This window comes from Lagopus leucura, unplaced genomic scaffold, assembly GCF_019238085.1.
Source record: "Lagopus leucura isolate 7727_CA_CO unplaced genomic scaffold, USGS_WTPT01 Super-Scaffold_73, whole genome shotgun sequence".
Classification (NCBI taxonomy): Eukaryota; Metazoa; Chordata; class Aves; order Galliformes; family Phasianidae; genus Lagopus; species Lagopus leucura.
Genome location: NW_024962252.1, coordinates 61963469 through 61980641, shown reverse-complemented (window position 1 = coordinate 61980641; position 17173 = coordinate 61963469). Strand labels below are relative to the sequence as shown.

The window sequence follows — 17173 nt, the reverse complement described above, 5'->3', positions numbered from 1 at the left end:
TTCTGTAAGCCTTACTATTGCAGAAAGAAGTATTCCTCAATCAAAGTCATGTGTGATTCACATCATCACTTTATGACAGTATGTACAGTTGAAACTATTTCTTTTCAAGGATGAAGAACAGGAAAACTAAAATTTCATCAAGAATTGCAGCCACTGCCATCAAACCAGGCCGATACATTAGTTCCACAAAAACAAGGTCATATATCCCACTAGTTTCAGGGTTTTGTGACTTCCTTTTTGTATTTTAATTAATAATAAAAATGTTTTGTTACTTATATACATTGACAGTATTATATATTTTATGAGGTCTGCTCCAAAAGTAATGCCTCCTATTTTATGATGCTGGTCCACAACATCAGAGGTAGATGTTTGTGATAGGGCAGTAGAAGCTGAAGCTCCCCACCAATATTGTTACATTTCGTTGCTGTGAGACAGATGGCAGCAGAGGGGCGGCCTGACACAACAACACCTGACATGTAGGTAAGTTCCAAGCACTATGTGTTACTGAATTCCACCATGCAGAAACAGTTGCACCCATCGACATTTGTCAACACCTGCCAACATTCACGTAGACCAGTGGATGTAAGCACAGCGAGGTGGTGGGTGGTGCATTTCAGCAGTGGCAAAAGCAACTGTGGGTCACCTCGGCTGATGCAGGATTCTATAAGCATGACACTAAGGCTCCTGTTCATTGCTGACAAAAATGCAAAGCTAATGGTGGTGACTATGTTGAAAATTAGTGTTTTGTACCTATGAATTTGCTCTATCAGCAATACTGTGCTCATTGTATCTTTCGTAGTTCCCATGGCAATAAATAGGAGGCCTTACTTTTAGAGTGACCTACATATATGCAGCCCAAGATGATTCTTCTTCACCCAATGCAGCCCAATCCAACCAAAAGGTTGGACACACATACACTAACTGGTATTTGCGTGACTTGTATTAAACAAGTTAAAATACGGTTTGAATAAAATAAGAAACTGCACTGTATGTCTGTTTAAATCAACTCCAAGCCAAGTGATTTAGAAAATGCTTCAGTTCCTCATATCTGCAATGCCATTTTGCAAGATCCTAGTCCCATGTGGCACACGGCTGGTAGTCTGCCACCCTTCACCTGAGAGGAGGCAGCACTTTGTGCTCTCTTTTGTCAGCGCCTTGAAAAGCATCTCACTTTTGCAGTCAGTTTTTCTTCCCATCTAATAGATTGAGTACTTTGAGGCATTTCTCTGCATAAAGGATTTCAGTGAGATGGACTGGGAGGACAAACAAACAAACATAGATTACATCATTCATATTGTACTCTTTATAAAACATTAACTAAGCACCCCAGGGTTGTGATCGTCAGTCATACTTCTTCATGAGTTCCATCCAAAACCTGTCAGAATAGGATCTCTCTGAACCCCTTTGGACCAACATCTAGGGCAGATGTTCCTAGACCATTAAATAGACAGACCATGAAATCTGTAAAAAGCAACATAGTAAAGGCAAGTCTTGGTCTTACTGATGCTGCCAAATAATGTGTTTCACGGGATTCAGCGAACAAACACATCAATAACTTGGCCTCCTAGAAGGACATGGTTTTCACATTGCACTAGTGCTTCTGGCACTTCTACAGCTAGGGCCTGCTGCCAGGAAAGCTAGGCTGGTTCAGTCTTGGAGGAGGAAATGGCCACCCTCACATGGTATTCAAAGAAGACTACTTGGAGAACAACTGACAAAGCAACAGGCTCGACTTATGTATTCCAATACAAACTCAAGTGGCATTCAAATTAAAGTATGCTAGCTTTTAAGGATACATCAAAGGACCAAAAGGAGATAACCACAGGCTAACCAATTTACTGCTTTACAGAGAATCATACACCTTTCTGAAATTATTAGAATCTCCTTGAACGTAATACAGTGATTTCAGGTTCTCTGGGATGCAAATGCTTCTTATTTCAGTGTAGGCAACAGAACATTGTGTAGTCCCCACTATGTTCACCAGGCTCTTGGTATCAGGGCTTCTTCTCTCCTTTGCTTCACAGTAAGGTATGTACACAGCTAATCCATTGCCTCTTAAGAAACTTTAGCTGCCTGTCTTGGGAGCTTTAAACAGCTGCATCTCTTGGTAGAAGCAGCTCCACAGACTTGAATTTCCATGACCAAACATTTTCTAGAACCCATTCAAAATAAATTCTGAGCTCTTGAAATGACTTTTTGTGAGGCTGAGAGATACACTGAACCCACAAAATAGATGTTTGTTGTGCTTCCAAAGACATGACCAAAGATTCAATACTAAATAGCAAATGCCTGCAATTAGATGAAAAAGGTTGGTTTCTAGAGAGTAAGGAGACATGTGCCAACCCTCTGTGTGTGTGCCTAATGTGAAAGCGTTAACGAACAAGGGAAGGAATGAAGTTACAAGTACCATATGTTTTGTAAGGGAAATTTTATGCCTGAGAGCTCTCAGTACACTAAAATCCTCACTGTTTTCAAATGGACAATGTGAGTCTTGTGCACATGTTGTAGAACCGCTGACAGGCAAACCAGACCAGATCTTGACTCGCAGGGCTCAGCCAGGATCTGAAAGAGTCTGAAGGGAAGCAGAAAACATTCGTATTTTCAGAGACGCTCTGGGCAGGAAACGTCCCCCTACAGCGAGCACGTTCTCCCAGGACACAGACATAGACACTGCTATACCCAGCTCTGCAGGCTCCTGCTGGGAGGGTGCTCTGTCCCGACCGGGACGGGCGCTCCCCAGCAGCTCTCTCCCGAGGACGAAGGGAGGACGCCCTGCCCTTCCCCGCCGCCGGGAGGGGGCCGAGGCGCGGGCTGCCCCCAGGGCAGGGGTAGGAGCAGGCAGGCAGGCAGGCAGGAGCCGCCCCGTGCGGGGAGGAGGCAGCGCACGGGCGCTGGCTCCTCTCCAGGCATTTCCACCCCGAGAGGTAGCCCCGGCGCTGCAGCCCTCTTCCCTTCCCTGCCTCCTCCCTCTCTCGCTCCCTCCCCCTTCCCCACCTCTCTTCCAAAACCGCAGGAGCCGCCGCGGCCACGCTGCACTCTCTCTGCCGCCAGCCGCGGAGCGGTGCGAGCGGCCCTGGCCGCAGGCACGGCCCGAAGCGGGACCAGCCCCGCCGTCTCCCCGCCGCCCCACTGCCATGGCCGGGGCCGCGGCCCAGCGCTGAGGATGCTGCTGGGCGCCCCGCGGGCGGGCGGCTGGGATCGCGGCCGGGTGGGCGAGCGGCTGCAGGCGGCACTGGCCGGCCTCCAGGAGCTCCAGGTGCTGCGGGAGCGGCAGCGGGAGCTGGTGCGGGCCGCCCTGGCTATGCCGACGGGCGAAGGCGAGCATCCTCTGCGCGCCCACAGTAAGGAGCTCCGACTGGAGGCCACCCTCACCGCCCTCAAGGAACAACTAGTAAGAGACGGGACGCGCCGGGTAGGGGGGGAGGAAGGGGAGAAGTGGAAGAGGGAGGGAAGAAAAAAAAAAAAAAAAAAAAAAAAAGAAAAAAAAGCACCACCGCTATCCCCTCTCGTCGGAACTCGCGGGGAACCGTGCCTTATAACGGACGGCCGGACCTGGGCGCGGTGTCGGCATCGGCTCCGCGCAGGACGGGCGCTGCGGGAAACCTTCAGCCGGCGTTGCGCGGGGCCGGGAGCGCTGCTGGATGCGGCGCTGTGCGGAGATGAGAGGAGGGCGCGGAGCGCTGCTGCAGCGTGAGCGCTGCCAGGTGCGGCGTGTGTGCCCGTGTGTGCCCGTGTGTGCCCGTGTGTGCCCGTGTGTGCCCGTGTGTGCCCGTGTGTGCCCGTGTGTGCCCGTGTGTGCCCGTGTGTGCCCGTGTGTGTGTGTATACACAGGTGCGGGACTGCATGCGGAGAAGGGTCTCGTGCGCTCTCAGCACTTTGCTCTCCCACGGACAGTAATAGCTGAATGCCAGGCCTTGTGCTTGCTTCACGCTTGCTTCACGCTTTTGGGACAGAAAAAAATCCCGCTAGCTCGTGACTGAAACGAGTTTCCAAAGTGAGGCAGCAATCACAGCTTTAATCTCCAAGGTGGGCAATTGCGCACCTCAGTAATCTCAATGCAGAGACCTCTTAGTGTTGGCGCAAGGCGTGCTGTCAGTTGTCGTCCGGGTGCGAACGCGGCAAGGACGCTCGCTGCTACCGCAGCTCTATCAGGCGGCAGCTGGGGAGAAGATTGGCTCGGACCTTCGGGGCCGCCAGATGTGAGAGCACACGAGAGGCCCTATGGTGATTAAAGTGAAAAACCGCAGGATGAGTGGGCTGCCGCCGCCTGATTACCTGTCACACATCATGTTAACTAATGACTCCACTTCATACACGTGTTTAACAAAAAGAAAAAAGAACTGAAAGTATTTATTGCCCGTCTGGGGCCACTGGGTTAACAGAAACACCCCATGACCCCTGACCAGAGTGACTATTTGTTTTTGTTTTTTTTTTAATGTCAGCTGTTGTGCTTTAATTACTCATTTGTTTATGTATTTTTCACATAAGGGCTGAAAATAGAAGATTATCTTGTCAGGACTAGATGATCCTGGATCCTTAATGATTCTATGATGCTATTACTGTACTGGTACTTGAGAAGGCTTTCAAGGGCATGGGAGAAACTAGACGATAAAATGAAAGAAATGGTCCCTTGGGCCTGCATGATTTGGAGGGCAAGAGTATCTCAGTGCTGAGGAAAGATGGTTTCAGAAGGACATACCATTGTAAGATGGGGAACACCTTCTGGGGGTACTTGGGAGGGAAGCGATGGAAACACTTCAGTGGGGAAATTCACAATGGCATCAAACCAGGGGCAGGTTCTTCCACAGAACTGCGGTTGTCTGTGAATGCCTAAGGTTGTCATACAAAGCACTTCCGATTGACCCGTGGCTGCTGGAAGCCTTCCAGTCTGGCATCTCGGTAGCCTTCTGTTGTTGTTTTTCTCCCTGCAAATTGCAGACATATATTTAAAGAGGTGCAGACCTCAACTTTGCATTATACTAAAATAAGCATAAGTGAAAACACGGTCTTCAAAGAACTGTTAGGTGTCCACAGATCCTAAGAACTGAGACCACAGACTGAAAAGAAGTTCCTTTGTGCCTTGTGGTCAGCATATTGCAGTCAAACCCTTTGAAAATTTTGTTCACGATCACAGGAAATTAATTTAAAACTAAAAGCAACAGGGAATGCAAAGCACAGCATTGCTCGAGGAGTGTTATGTCTTCATCATTGTTGTTCTTGGCCCAAGGACAGTGAAGTATGTGATCATGGCTCTATAAGCTTTCAGATTGAGAAACTCATTAACAATGTAAACATGGTTTTGCCTTGCAGTGTGTCTTGAGCCAAGTTTCAAGTAGGGTTGTAGCCCTGGGCTTTTGTGTGGCGGTTGTTGAATTCATAAAAAGTTTGGTCTTTGCAACATGAAATAGGGAAATTTTATCAGCCAGAGCTGGCTGAGGGCTTCCAGGCAACGGATACAAGATCAGTAAGAGTCAGTTCAGGCTTCTCCTGTGATATGAAGTTGAGAAACTGAAGTACAGAGGCTTCCTGAGGAGTCAGGCATAGAAATTTCCTGAGGAGTTGAGTGCTACCAGCAGGATCAGATGGAGCGGAGCCTTCAAATGCTTAAGGAACCATTTGTGGATGTCACTCCAGCATCCCAGTTTCTTCCTCAGCAACTAGCCTATCCAGAAGTTTGCCTTAGGCAGCAAGGCCACAAGCTTTCTGCAGCCCCAGCAACCACAGGTTATTTTGCCCTACAAATAGCTCTTTATCATGGTCAGGGGCTCTTTTGAGAGGTGCAAGATACTGTGATTATCTGTAGTAAATACTGGGAAAAGAAGTGGATGTGATGCCAATAATGATCCCAGAGGTGCTAATCTAGTCTCTTGGCCAAACTCTATCATGGTGACCCCCAGGAGAAAGAAGAGATGCAAATAAATTCAGACAGTACAAAGAAAGAAGTCTGTGACACTTTCATTAAGTAGGCAGATACCTAAGGCAGCAGCATACAGTATTTCTCACACTTTCCCAGATAATGTATTTATGAGATCTTGTTGATTTAATTGAAATCCGATGATTTTGTTTTGCAAGCCTGTGATGTTAGTAAATGTAAAAAATGGACAGCAATTACATGAAAAGAAAATAAAACACTTGGTACCTTGCATTTTGCACATTTTTTTCTCCTTTGAATAGTTCTCAATAGGAGAAAACATCTTGTAAATCCTGGATATGTATATTTTGAATATTAAAGTTTTGGTCAGCTGAGAAAAATAGGTGCTTGCAGAAGGAATTCATCTTGCACCAGAATAAGGGTCTGAGACAGACTCGTTTGCTTTGCAGTATCAGTCAGAAAAGACCGAAGAGTGAATAGATTTTTAGATGTACAGGCCGAGGTAAGATTAATGCTATATTATTTTTCATTCTAAAATGCAGTTGGATTAATAAAACCAGTATATGCTTGTCTACGACCACAGCAATGTATATCAAACCTTACTGCTGAACTGAGCTGATGAACAGAAGAGCAGAATAGTCAAACCTGATGAGTGCTTTTTGGTGCCTTGATTCTGGGTGCCAATTCCTTGAACTCAAAGGAACCTGCTTTGCAAAGAGTGTTCATCCTTTTGAATAATGGATAGTATGATGATATCCCAGGCTTGGCTCCAGAATGAACTGTAGTCCATCAGTAGTACAAGTCGATTTGAAAAGCTTGGTCCTGCATTGTACAGTGTGCAGAAGAAGTCGCATCTGTGTTGCCCAAGCAAACAGATGGTTTCACCTTCCAGGTTTTGTCTTATATAAAATTCATATTGTGAATTAGGGAAGTGTATTTAGGTTTTATTGTTCTGGGTGCTGTTTAGCGTAGTTATTACAACAATAACAACCTCAAGCAACACACTGGAAAAGTTGTCCTTATCCAACCAGTGTGAGAAGTGCCTCTTGTCTTGGAGAACAGAAGGAGTTAACTGAAAGATCAAAGCTATGAAGTCTGCCAGAAACACGAAAACCCAGTGGTGTGAGACACCATAAAAGGGTTAAAGATGATGATGTAAATCATGTGTGTTGGTTAAAATGCTGTGAAAGCGCAGACAGAACCTGGAGGTATAATAAATAATCTTTGAATACCTGAGAGCCTTGTGGCCTCTCTGTCATTAATCAGAAACCACAGACTGAGGGATTGGCTGGCAAAACATTAATCATTAAGCAATTAATTCCAGCCATGATTTCCTGAGTAGGTGGGATTGAAGGAGGCATGGCATGTTTTTGCTTTTTCGCTATAAAGGAAATGAAGAGGGATTGAGGAGGTCATACATTCATCATGTAGATGGGATAGAAAATCTCCTTTATTATCCTGGTCTTCCTTCTGTTTATGTGAGACAGGAAGTGTGAAAATCACCACCTGTTTTCCTACGAAGCAATAACGAACTTGTTGAGCTTAAACATTTCTAGATGTGCAATACTAACAGAAAGGAGCTTTATTTCTTGTGTCTTATGTGTTTTCTAGTTCTCTATAACAGCGTGCAAAAAATACTTTCTTAGTTTTTTCATTATCAACAACCTTGTGAAACTCAGGACATCTGCCTTTTGCCTTTTGTTTGAGTCTCAGTTTCTAATCATTTACTGATTACTGAAGGATCTTTGCTTTCCTTGTGTTTTCTATTTATAGCTGAGGAGAAACCTAAAAATGCAAATCTTAAAAGGTGAATAATCGCAACATAAGGAAAGTGGAGGTGAAAATACGTACATGCTGATTTTCATTTTCTGCATGTTCTTTAATTTTGAAGATACTTTCAGGGACTACATATTTATTTACTTATAAGGGGTTGGAAATGCTGCTAGAACTGCCATTTACACTTTTAAATGTGAAAGGTACTCATAAAGAAGGATCATTTTCAAGAGTGTTTCAAGAAGAATGTTTTTCTTGCCATTACTGAATGGAAACCTGGCTTTACATAGGTTATGAGCACCATTTTACGACCAACTTCAAGAGACTACCTTTCTTTAGAGTGCTGTAGGATGCATGGCTAGGCATGATATAATTATAAGCCTCCTAAATAGCGTCTGGGCTTAGATAATTTGCCAGGTGCCATGTGAGAAGTTTGACAGAAACTAACTCTGGTTCTTTGACTGGTACCTTAATGATTGGCCTTCTGCCCCGCTAAGCTGGCTGCGTAAGTATTGGGGAAGCAACTGCGAGAGCTGTTACTTCAGATCAGCCTGGTCAGTGACTGCAATAGGCAATAGGCTACATTGTTATCTTATGAAGGATTATTTTAAATACAGTCACTTTCACAGCAGAATTCAAATGCCAACTCTTCCTTGCATAAAACATATGGAAGTAGCTAGGTAGACATGAGATGTGCAAGGGAATTTTTCAGCAGCATAGATGGCACAATGTGCTCTTTCTACTATAAGGAGATGTCATCAGACTAAATGTTTTGCAGAATTCAGTATGCTGACTGTACTTTGTGTGCTAGTAGAATATGTACCCATGCACAGTAATTTCCATTCATCAGAAAGTATCTTAGAGTTCTTTCAGGCAATTCACAATGTTGATCTCATCCACTACCCAGAGGCAGTGTACAGAAAATGCAGTACATACATCATATGTTAATTAATGAAAAGACTGCCATCCTGCTTAGTGATACAGTCCCTGCCATAGGTATAACAAAAACAAACAAATAAGCAAAGGTTAAAATAGTATGTTCAGAATGATACATTTTGAGAAAACGTTCAGCTGGGCAGAAGGCAATAAATGCTGAGATACAAAACATACTGTACTTGCCCATTATGTCACTTTCATTACAGAGAGCCAATTGCAACAGTCCCTAGCTAAGCAAAATACTTTGAGTGCAGAATCTGACCAGCACAGATGGCCTGAATTCATGTTTTTCTGCCGAGATTCTAACTGTGATTATTCTTCATTTCCCCCTTCTTTTCTTGATTTATGAACAGTCTCGCTTGAGGAGACAGGATGTCGGCTTGAAAAGCCACCTGGATCAGCTTGACCAGCGAATAAGTGAGCTGAAACTGGACGTCAGTAAGACTTCCAGTGAATACTTGGACAGCGACAGCCGCCCCAGCTCAGGTAATGTGCACTTGGTCATTTATTCCCAGGGATGTGGACTGGGTAGAACTGAAGATGTCAGCTGCTGAGCAGAACTCTTTTTTGTTCTGGTCATAAACAGTGCCCCAGGACTGAGGTGGAGAGTAGTGATCTTGCATAGAATGCACACACAGAGGTGATGGGAAATTTCCTGGGAAGTGAATTTACTTGGGAAATGCTGTTTGACTCCATAGTATTTTTTAACAGAAATTTTTTATTTAAAAAAATGATATTTGAGCCATGAACAGAAGGAGAAAGAGGATATAGATTTATTTATTCATTACTGTGTCCAGCAGAGAATGGCAAAGTGGCTGGAGTACCTGGTAGAAAAGAAGGAAACCAACAGCCAAGTCAGTACTTTGCTTGAATCTGAAGCATCTTGAACTTAACTGAAGCCTTGAAGATCATTACCACTAATGAATTTTTCATCATTTATAGAAAAATGAAGCAGCTTTATTGAAAGACGCTGAGAAAAATACAACCCAGCAGTTTGATGACTGAAGTTTTCACAGACAGAGAGACAGGTTTCTGGTCTGATTGACATGGAAAGCTGATCCTCTGTCTTTTATAACTGGGAAATGTCTGTTAAAACCAGCTACTGTTATCTGGTCTGTGACAATGGGAACATCTCTTAAACAGAATTCTGAAAAGCCTTCAGTCTTCATTGAGACGAGGAAAGATATATATATTTTTTTTAACTCTTGAAAACTTATGGGAAAGTCTTCTAATGCCTGATTTATATATAAACGTTAAATATTAATACTATCCTGAAATGTTACAAACAGCTGAGCAGAAAAGAGGAATCTTACCGCTAAATAGTTCTTCCAATAGTTTTCAATCATGCATTTTGTATCTATATGGGTATGCATATGGATTTGCAGGATAATACTTGCGGTAGCTCTAAAGTGTGCAAATTTCTGTGAGTGTCAGGAGTCAGAGTGTTCAGGAGTTGAACACTTAGCACATACACAGTTGGAAAGCTAAGTGCATCCTTTGCTGTTTGTTTTACCTGAGCGCAGGCTACTTTTTGTCTACTTTCCTAAGCAAACTCTGCTTGTATGCACCTAGCACAAGTTAGAACAGTATATGGTGGTTCTGTTTTACACCAGTTGCATAGCATACACCGCAGACATTCTCCGATGAAGAACAGAGTATGATGGTGCTACACTTAACCCCATCTCACCCTCAGAACTAAATGTGCATATCCATCCTGACCTGGCTCAGGGCCAAAGTACATATGCCGAAGTCCAATAAAAGGTAGCTGCTCTGGAGCAAGCCTTTGCAAAATTTGCCTAAATAAATTATCACAAATTTAGCAAATAGCAAATGGAGATTTATCTTCTCTGTTTCTTCCACCTTGTTACTGTAATTCAGAAATATTTTCTTCTTTATTTAAACTCTGCAGGCTTCTACGACCTGAGTGATGGTGGTTCTTGCTCACTCTCCAATTCTTGTACCTCTGTGTACAGTGAGTCCATCTCCTCCTCCCACACCAGTCTCTTGCCCAGCTCTCAACACCCTAAAGCAAGGCTCAGTGTGTTTGATTACCGACCCAAGTCTGCAGATGAAACTACTGTGCACAACACGAGCTTCCAACAGCAGGGAACCTATGTCAGCGATGAATGTCGGATTACAGCAAGCACGGACGTTTCTGGGACTCCTGCCAGGTCCAGACCGAGGCCAGTTTCCACAGGTAATCAATTGCAGAACTGGTGCTCATTCAAGAGAAGGTCAGAGTCCTCTTTATTATTCTTAGAGCAATATACAACCACTAGTGTAATCAATATAAAGCACTCTTTTTAAATACGCAAAGTAAGAATTAATTGAAACCACAGAGCCCAGCCATTTACTGTACCACTTTCACTTGCCTCATACTTGGATACTTATAACAGTAACAAATACGCGGTCAGATGCAATTAGAGATAGAAAAGTATCTAAGTGCATGAGGTAAAATTGTAATGAAATTCTAGATAACTTTTTAATTTTTCCTGCTTCTGAATTTAAAAAAATTGCATATTTGAAATACCTTGTGTGAAAGTACAGGATGTGTGAAAAATATGACGTGAATTCAGTATTAGAGTTGTCAAGTTTTACAAGAAAGATTTTACAACAAATTTTAAGAGAAATTGCCATTTCTAGACTTAATGTCTTTGTTCTCAATCTGTTGTAAAACGAGTGTGATAAGATTTTTTTTTCAAGCCATATTTATTGAAATTAATATGGATTTGCAATATTCTTTTTCATAACTTACTAGGTATAGGGATAACAAGCACCAAATATTAATCAACCATCTGGAAACCAGACTTGACCCTAGTTCTGCATCAATTATGAATTTATGTCACACCTTTACATGTAATGGATTAACCTGATAATGTTCTGAGTCTCTTGTTTACTGAGTTGTTAAGTGGCATCATGTTACTATTCACTCTGAATCCTTCCATGGCCAGAACAGCTTTGTGTTAGGGTAGTTCTTAGAGTGACCCAACCAGATGTGAGGCAGTTCCATTATAGAAGTAGTAAAGCTGTAGACAATGTCTTTTCAGGTGCAATGTTCCTGTGATTTTTGCAGCTTCTTGCCCTAGCCTCTCTTACCTCTGGCTTGCTTAGAGCAGAAGCTAAGTCCAGGTATGATGTACCTGTCTGTGCAGACGCACGTGAAGTGATTATGGTAAATTGCAACATAAAATCACAATCTTCTCAAGTCTTCTCAGATGCTAATGAGTGGAGCTAGTCTTAATGGTCTATGCCTTCCAAATTCAGACTACAGACATGCTGTTGCAAGGTTTTATTCTTAGCAAATGGGGCTTTTAATGACTTTTGGATATGGAGATAGGCCAGTAGAAAAAGGGATAGTTGATGTTAATCAGGGAAGAGTGAGGATACAGACCTCTTGTAGTTCTCCTTCTTTCCTGCCTCTTACTCCCTGCTTCCTGACTACAACCTCTTCCTTTTTTCAACATGAGAACCATAAGTAGTGGGATTGTTGCTTCCATGTATTCTTGAAAAACAATTCCTGCAAAATTGACCGTGTTTCAGAGAAGTGAGTCAAGATGTTACTTCAGAAAAGCATCGTTTGAAAACTGGAAGAAATTCTCTTTTCCTCTCCTTAGCTTGCCCCCACCAGTAACTACAGGTACAAACAGGTTGCCCATTCTTTCAGTGGCAGCAGGAAAGCTTGCTAAAACACCACAAGTACAGCTTTCTTTTAACCCTTTCCTGGTTTGTTCGCAGTGCTGAGTCACTTCTTTGAATTTTAACTAACTGTTCACTTTGTAGTGAATAAGTTATTCTTGTGAAAAGCTTGTGATCCTGATGCTTTCTCATCGTGTAATGAGTCTGGATTTCTGTTACACAAAGGCATGCTTTGTTTGAGCTAGAACGTGTTTGAGTTTTGCCTTCCCCTTTAGTGTAATGCTGAGGAAAAATCAGTTTGTGGTAGAACAAACCACCTTTTTATGGAACTTCTATGCTGCAGAGAATGTAAAAAGCATTCCTAAAGAATGTTGTAATTATTATGTAATTATATTGTGTGAGATGTCATCATCCTGATCTTTGCTGTAGCGGAGTTGAGAGCACCTTAGGTAGGACACTGCACAAAACTCCAAATTTTAATTCTTCCAGAAGCTTCCTCTAACAGAACAGAAGTAGTCACTGTAACTGAAATATGTTTGGATGTAATGCTCAGCTTTCATGGCAGCACGAATCAGCAGCCAGGAAATTAGCTAGCTGAGAGTTTGTAGTGCAGTCTGTACTGCCATACCAAGAAATCCAAGCTAACTGCAGATAGTTCCAGCAGTCTTAGCACCATAGTATTCTACTGGCAGACTCATCCAGATGGAGCAGTCCTGCTCCTGAAACACAGCCTGGTTCTCACAGAATAGGAGATGCTCCTGAGAGGGAGATGCAGCAGTCAAATGTAACTTGCCCTTAGACATCTTTTTTCTTATGTCAAAATAAGAAGGTTTCTTAGTCCATTTTTCTGTGTAGTTAAGGTAGACTTACTAAAAATCCACACGCAGTCCTGATTTTCTGCCTCGTAGTAAAACCTCTGAATATTTATTTCTGGAATTAAATGTTCCAAGAAGTTTGAGTATAAAGCAAGTTATTTGAGAAAGGCATGAGGCTGGCAATGATAGCAAATTAAATTAGAGACCTGGTTAGGAAGTTTCATTGGATTTGGGGTGGAAGAAAAGTAGAATCACATCACTCTAGTCTATAGGACGATACAGCTTCCAGCCACAAAGAGGCTAAGAAGCACTATTCTGTCAAAGTCCTTCTAAAGCAGCTGGATCAGTACTTTAGCTTATATATATATATATATATTGTTCCCTGTGCAGGTCAGGCTTCCCACTGTGCCATCCAGGCCAGAGCTCTACAGAGCTTCTGCCAACGCACACGCACACACACACGCCTCTTTGTATGCTGGAAATATCAGGAATTTCTTTCTGAGTTATAGTTTTTAAAAAGGTAATTTAGACTTGAGAAGTCTTTATCCTATCCTGGGGAAAGAGTATGAGAAAATCTGTATTTGTTGCATTGAATAATTTTACCTGATATTTAGCTTCAGGCTGTATGGTTGCTGAATTCTTTTTTCACCTCTACTAAGAAATACTTTTTTGTGTGTGTGTGTTCCTCTTGATCTGAAATTCTGGAACATTTTTGTATATACAGAGATTCACTTTCGTCTAAGTAGGACAGCTGAAATTTCCTGGAAAGTAATTAGTTTTATCATAGGCAATAAAATGTATTCTAATCTTTGTTTTGCTAAAGCCTTGAGATAATTTGATATTCTTGGAGGACTGAAACTATTTTCTGCATTGATGCTACTGATTTTAGTAAAAGTTAGCACATCCCTCTGTAACAGTGTTTTTAACACAAGCCAGTTTGAGTGTAATTGTCTGTGATTTAATTAGGTTATTTATTTTCATCCACTGTGTAGGTGACTTGGAGAGACTCATTCCAGCAGATGCTAGATTTCAGAAAGAGACAGATCCCAAATCCTCATCGCCTCTGTGCCATGCAGACTTGCACTTGCTCAGCATGGACCCCAAGTTCCAGAATGACTTGGTCTCCAAGAATGGCATTGATGTGTACCCTTACCCAAGCCCCCTTCATGCAGTGGCTTTACAGAGTCCCCTTTTCTCCCTAATGGGGACATCCACAGAAGCAGACCTCCAGGCTTCCCCCAGCAAACCCATGCCTAGTGTGACAGGTCCCACCTTGATTAGGACTAGGCCAACCACCGAAGCCAAAACAGGGGGTTACATCAATAAATTACTGCAGCTGACAAGATGCAAAGGGAACAATCGAGCCGATGCCAGCGAGCGGGTTTCAACAAAGAGCCAGCCAGCCACAATGCACCAGAGACTCATTATAACCCCCAGTGCCGGTGGAGTGAAAATTAACAGCAGCAACAGCCAGCTGGAAAAACAAGCAAGTTCTCTGGAAAGTAACAAAGCTGAAGGAAAGCTGCAGAGAGAGCTGCCGGAGGGGGAATGTGCCAAGCTGCAGGAGGCCATGCACTGTGTGAATGAAGAGCAGCCGTCCGGTTTCCCTGATGCAGAACCATCAGCTGTGAATAGTTGTCTTCCTGCCAAGTCTGCTGCAAGGGGCTCTCCCCTGGCAGAAGCAAGGGAGAACAGTTTGGAGCACAATTCTTCATGCTCACAGCTGTGCCAGGAGGACTCCAGCTTTTGTACCTGGAATGCTAAAGACACCCCACCTAAAAAGTTGTCCCTCAAAAAATGTGGCAGTGCCAAATTGGCTAATGCTGGAGGTCAGGAGCGAGCAGCACGCGGTGAATTTGTCCACGCTCAGTTTGTCCCTGCAGAATCCCATCAAGTCCGAGTCAAGTTTGCCAGCTCCAAAACAAAAGCAGTGAAGATAAAGAGGAGAAACAGTGAAAAGGTACTACGTCCTGGGAAGCAGGCCTTTTATTTGGAAAAGGTGAGAGGGACTCATGGCACTGCCAGGCTGCCTGCTGAATGGAATCAGCCCCACAGACCACATGGAGCGAAGAGCCTTGCCCGGAGACCTTCGTACTCTGGTGATGTGACTGGCAGGTCATGCTCAGAGTCTAGCTTGTTCCCTGCGCAGGTCAGGCTTCCCACTGTGCCATCCAGGCCAGAGCTCTATGGAGCTTCTGCCAATGCACTCTATTCCCTTGAAGCAACTTGTGAAGACACAGCCAGCAAGAAGAAGCAGCGCAAGTGGCAGTCCACAGTGGAAATCTCTGCCAAGAGCCATGGGGCCAGCCTCTCTGGTGGCTTTGGGGTAGGGGCACCAAGGCAGCCGGGAAGGAGAGCTGGTGTCCTGCGCACTGTCAGTATGAGGGCTCGCCCCAAGAGTCATCACCATGGAGCTTATGCCAAAAGTGAATCAGACCATTCTGAGTACTCAGCAGAGTGTGCTTCCCTCTTTCACTCCACCATCGCAGAGACGAGCGAAGGAGAGGTCAGTGATTTCACCGCTAACCGTTTTGGGGACAGTGAATCCAGTGAAAGTGATTCAGATGACAGCAGTAACAGTAGCAGCCTTGCTCTTGACTATGATGAGGGGGATGAAAGTGAGCTGATCTGGCCTGAAGGATCGATCAGACAATTGGGGACTGTCCAGGTCTCTTCCAAGCCTCTTCCCCCAGTGCCCAAAATCTGCCGCATCAAAGCTTCAAAGGCACTGAAGAAGAAGATTAGGAGATTCCAACCTGCCTCTCTGAAGGTTATGACCATGGTTTAAAGGAGAGCAAGCATCTGTTTCTTGCCTTGAGACATCCTGCTGGCTCTCATTTGCAAAACAAGAGAACCGATGTGCAGAGAAAAGGACTTGCTTAACGAACTTTGAACAACCTCTGAGTCGGCACAAGGGACCTTTTTGTTTGTTAATGCCTGGATATAAATGTCACTGTATCTAATTTCCTCTTTTGCCATTTATTCTGTAAATACGTATCCATATATATTGTGATGCCTTTTTTTTTTTTTTTTTTTTTTGTAACTATGCAGAAGGGTCGTCGTAATAAAAATAAAACGTCAGTAAGAGACAACATGTCCAAACAACCTCTGCCATAACATTTTGCAGGGAGGATCTTGTCCATATGCACATCCACAGGAAAAGCCTCAGATACAATGACCTCCTAAGAGGCTTTTTCCAATTGGAGATTTAGGAATGTCCCTCCCTCTTGTGAATAATTCTTTCTAGTCTAAAACAGCATTTATCACCTTTACACTGCTGATATGGAAAAGCTCTCAGTGCTCTCCATAGTTGTACTTTCTTTCAGGACAACTATTCATGTACCATCTCCAAAACTTCAGGAGAATTACTTTGTCCTTCAGTATAAACATACTATGGTTATTGCTAAAGGCAGTTTGTTTGCAAATGGGAGTAAGACTTTCTTGTTTTCGAAGCTGAGAGTATAGGGTGTTGTTTTTTTTTTCAGTTCCACCTCTTAATAACATTCTATGTTATTGTTCATTTATTGAATGAGTGAAAGAATATGAGAGCTTGGTACAACAGTGTATGGGTAACTTGGACTGAGATTATAGCTTTGTCCCTGAAATTACAGACTCAATAAAAATTATTTAATGTACTTCTGAAAACTCTGCTTGTCTGTCTTTCACATCTAAAGCAAAAGGTTCTGGGAAAATGTAAGATGCTGACACTGCATGAGGCACGCAGGAGGAGCATTCTCTGGTGGAATAGATGAGCTTTTTCATTATCATTATGCAGAGGGATTATTTATTTTTTAGAGGTTCACTTACAGCTCGGGAGGAACCAGGATCCTTTTCAGCTTCCATGTCAAGAAACATACACTTTAGCAGCTGCTTCTAAACAAGTGAATTTGAAAACTTTTTACATTGAGGACAGTAGTATCTCACTTAAACTGATGCAATTTTACTGTAAGACACATTTGTACACACAACATATTTTGAGTGGACTTGAGGACACATACACAAAACTTGAAATTTGTTAACAAACTGATAAAGGTACTATTTTGCATTCAGACAAGCAGTCTCAATTCTTTCCTCTGGACACAGGAATTTGGAAGCTGAGCTGAAATTCAACCCGTATTTACCATGCACCAGGTATTATTCT

General features: G+C 43.3%; 1 protein-coding gene across 1 annotated transcript; it reads left to right on the top strand.

Annotated features, from left to right (window-relative positions):
• Positions 1–2256: 2256 nt before the first annotated feature.
• On the top strand, positions 2257–16668 carry DACT2 (dishevelled binding antagonist of beta catenin 2). The gene is given in 6 exon segments (XM_042874739.1): positions 2257–2308; positions 2638–2840; positions 2843–3391; positions 8935–9067; positions 10491–10778; positions 14025–16668. Coding segments are annotated over 6 exon segments (3021 nt in total). The 3' UTR covers positions 15821–16668.
• The last annotated feature ends 505 nt before the right edge of the window (positions 16669–17173 follow it).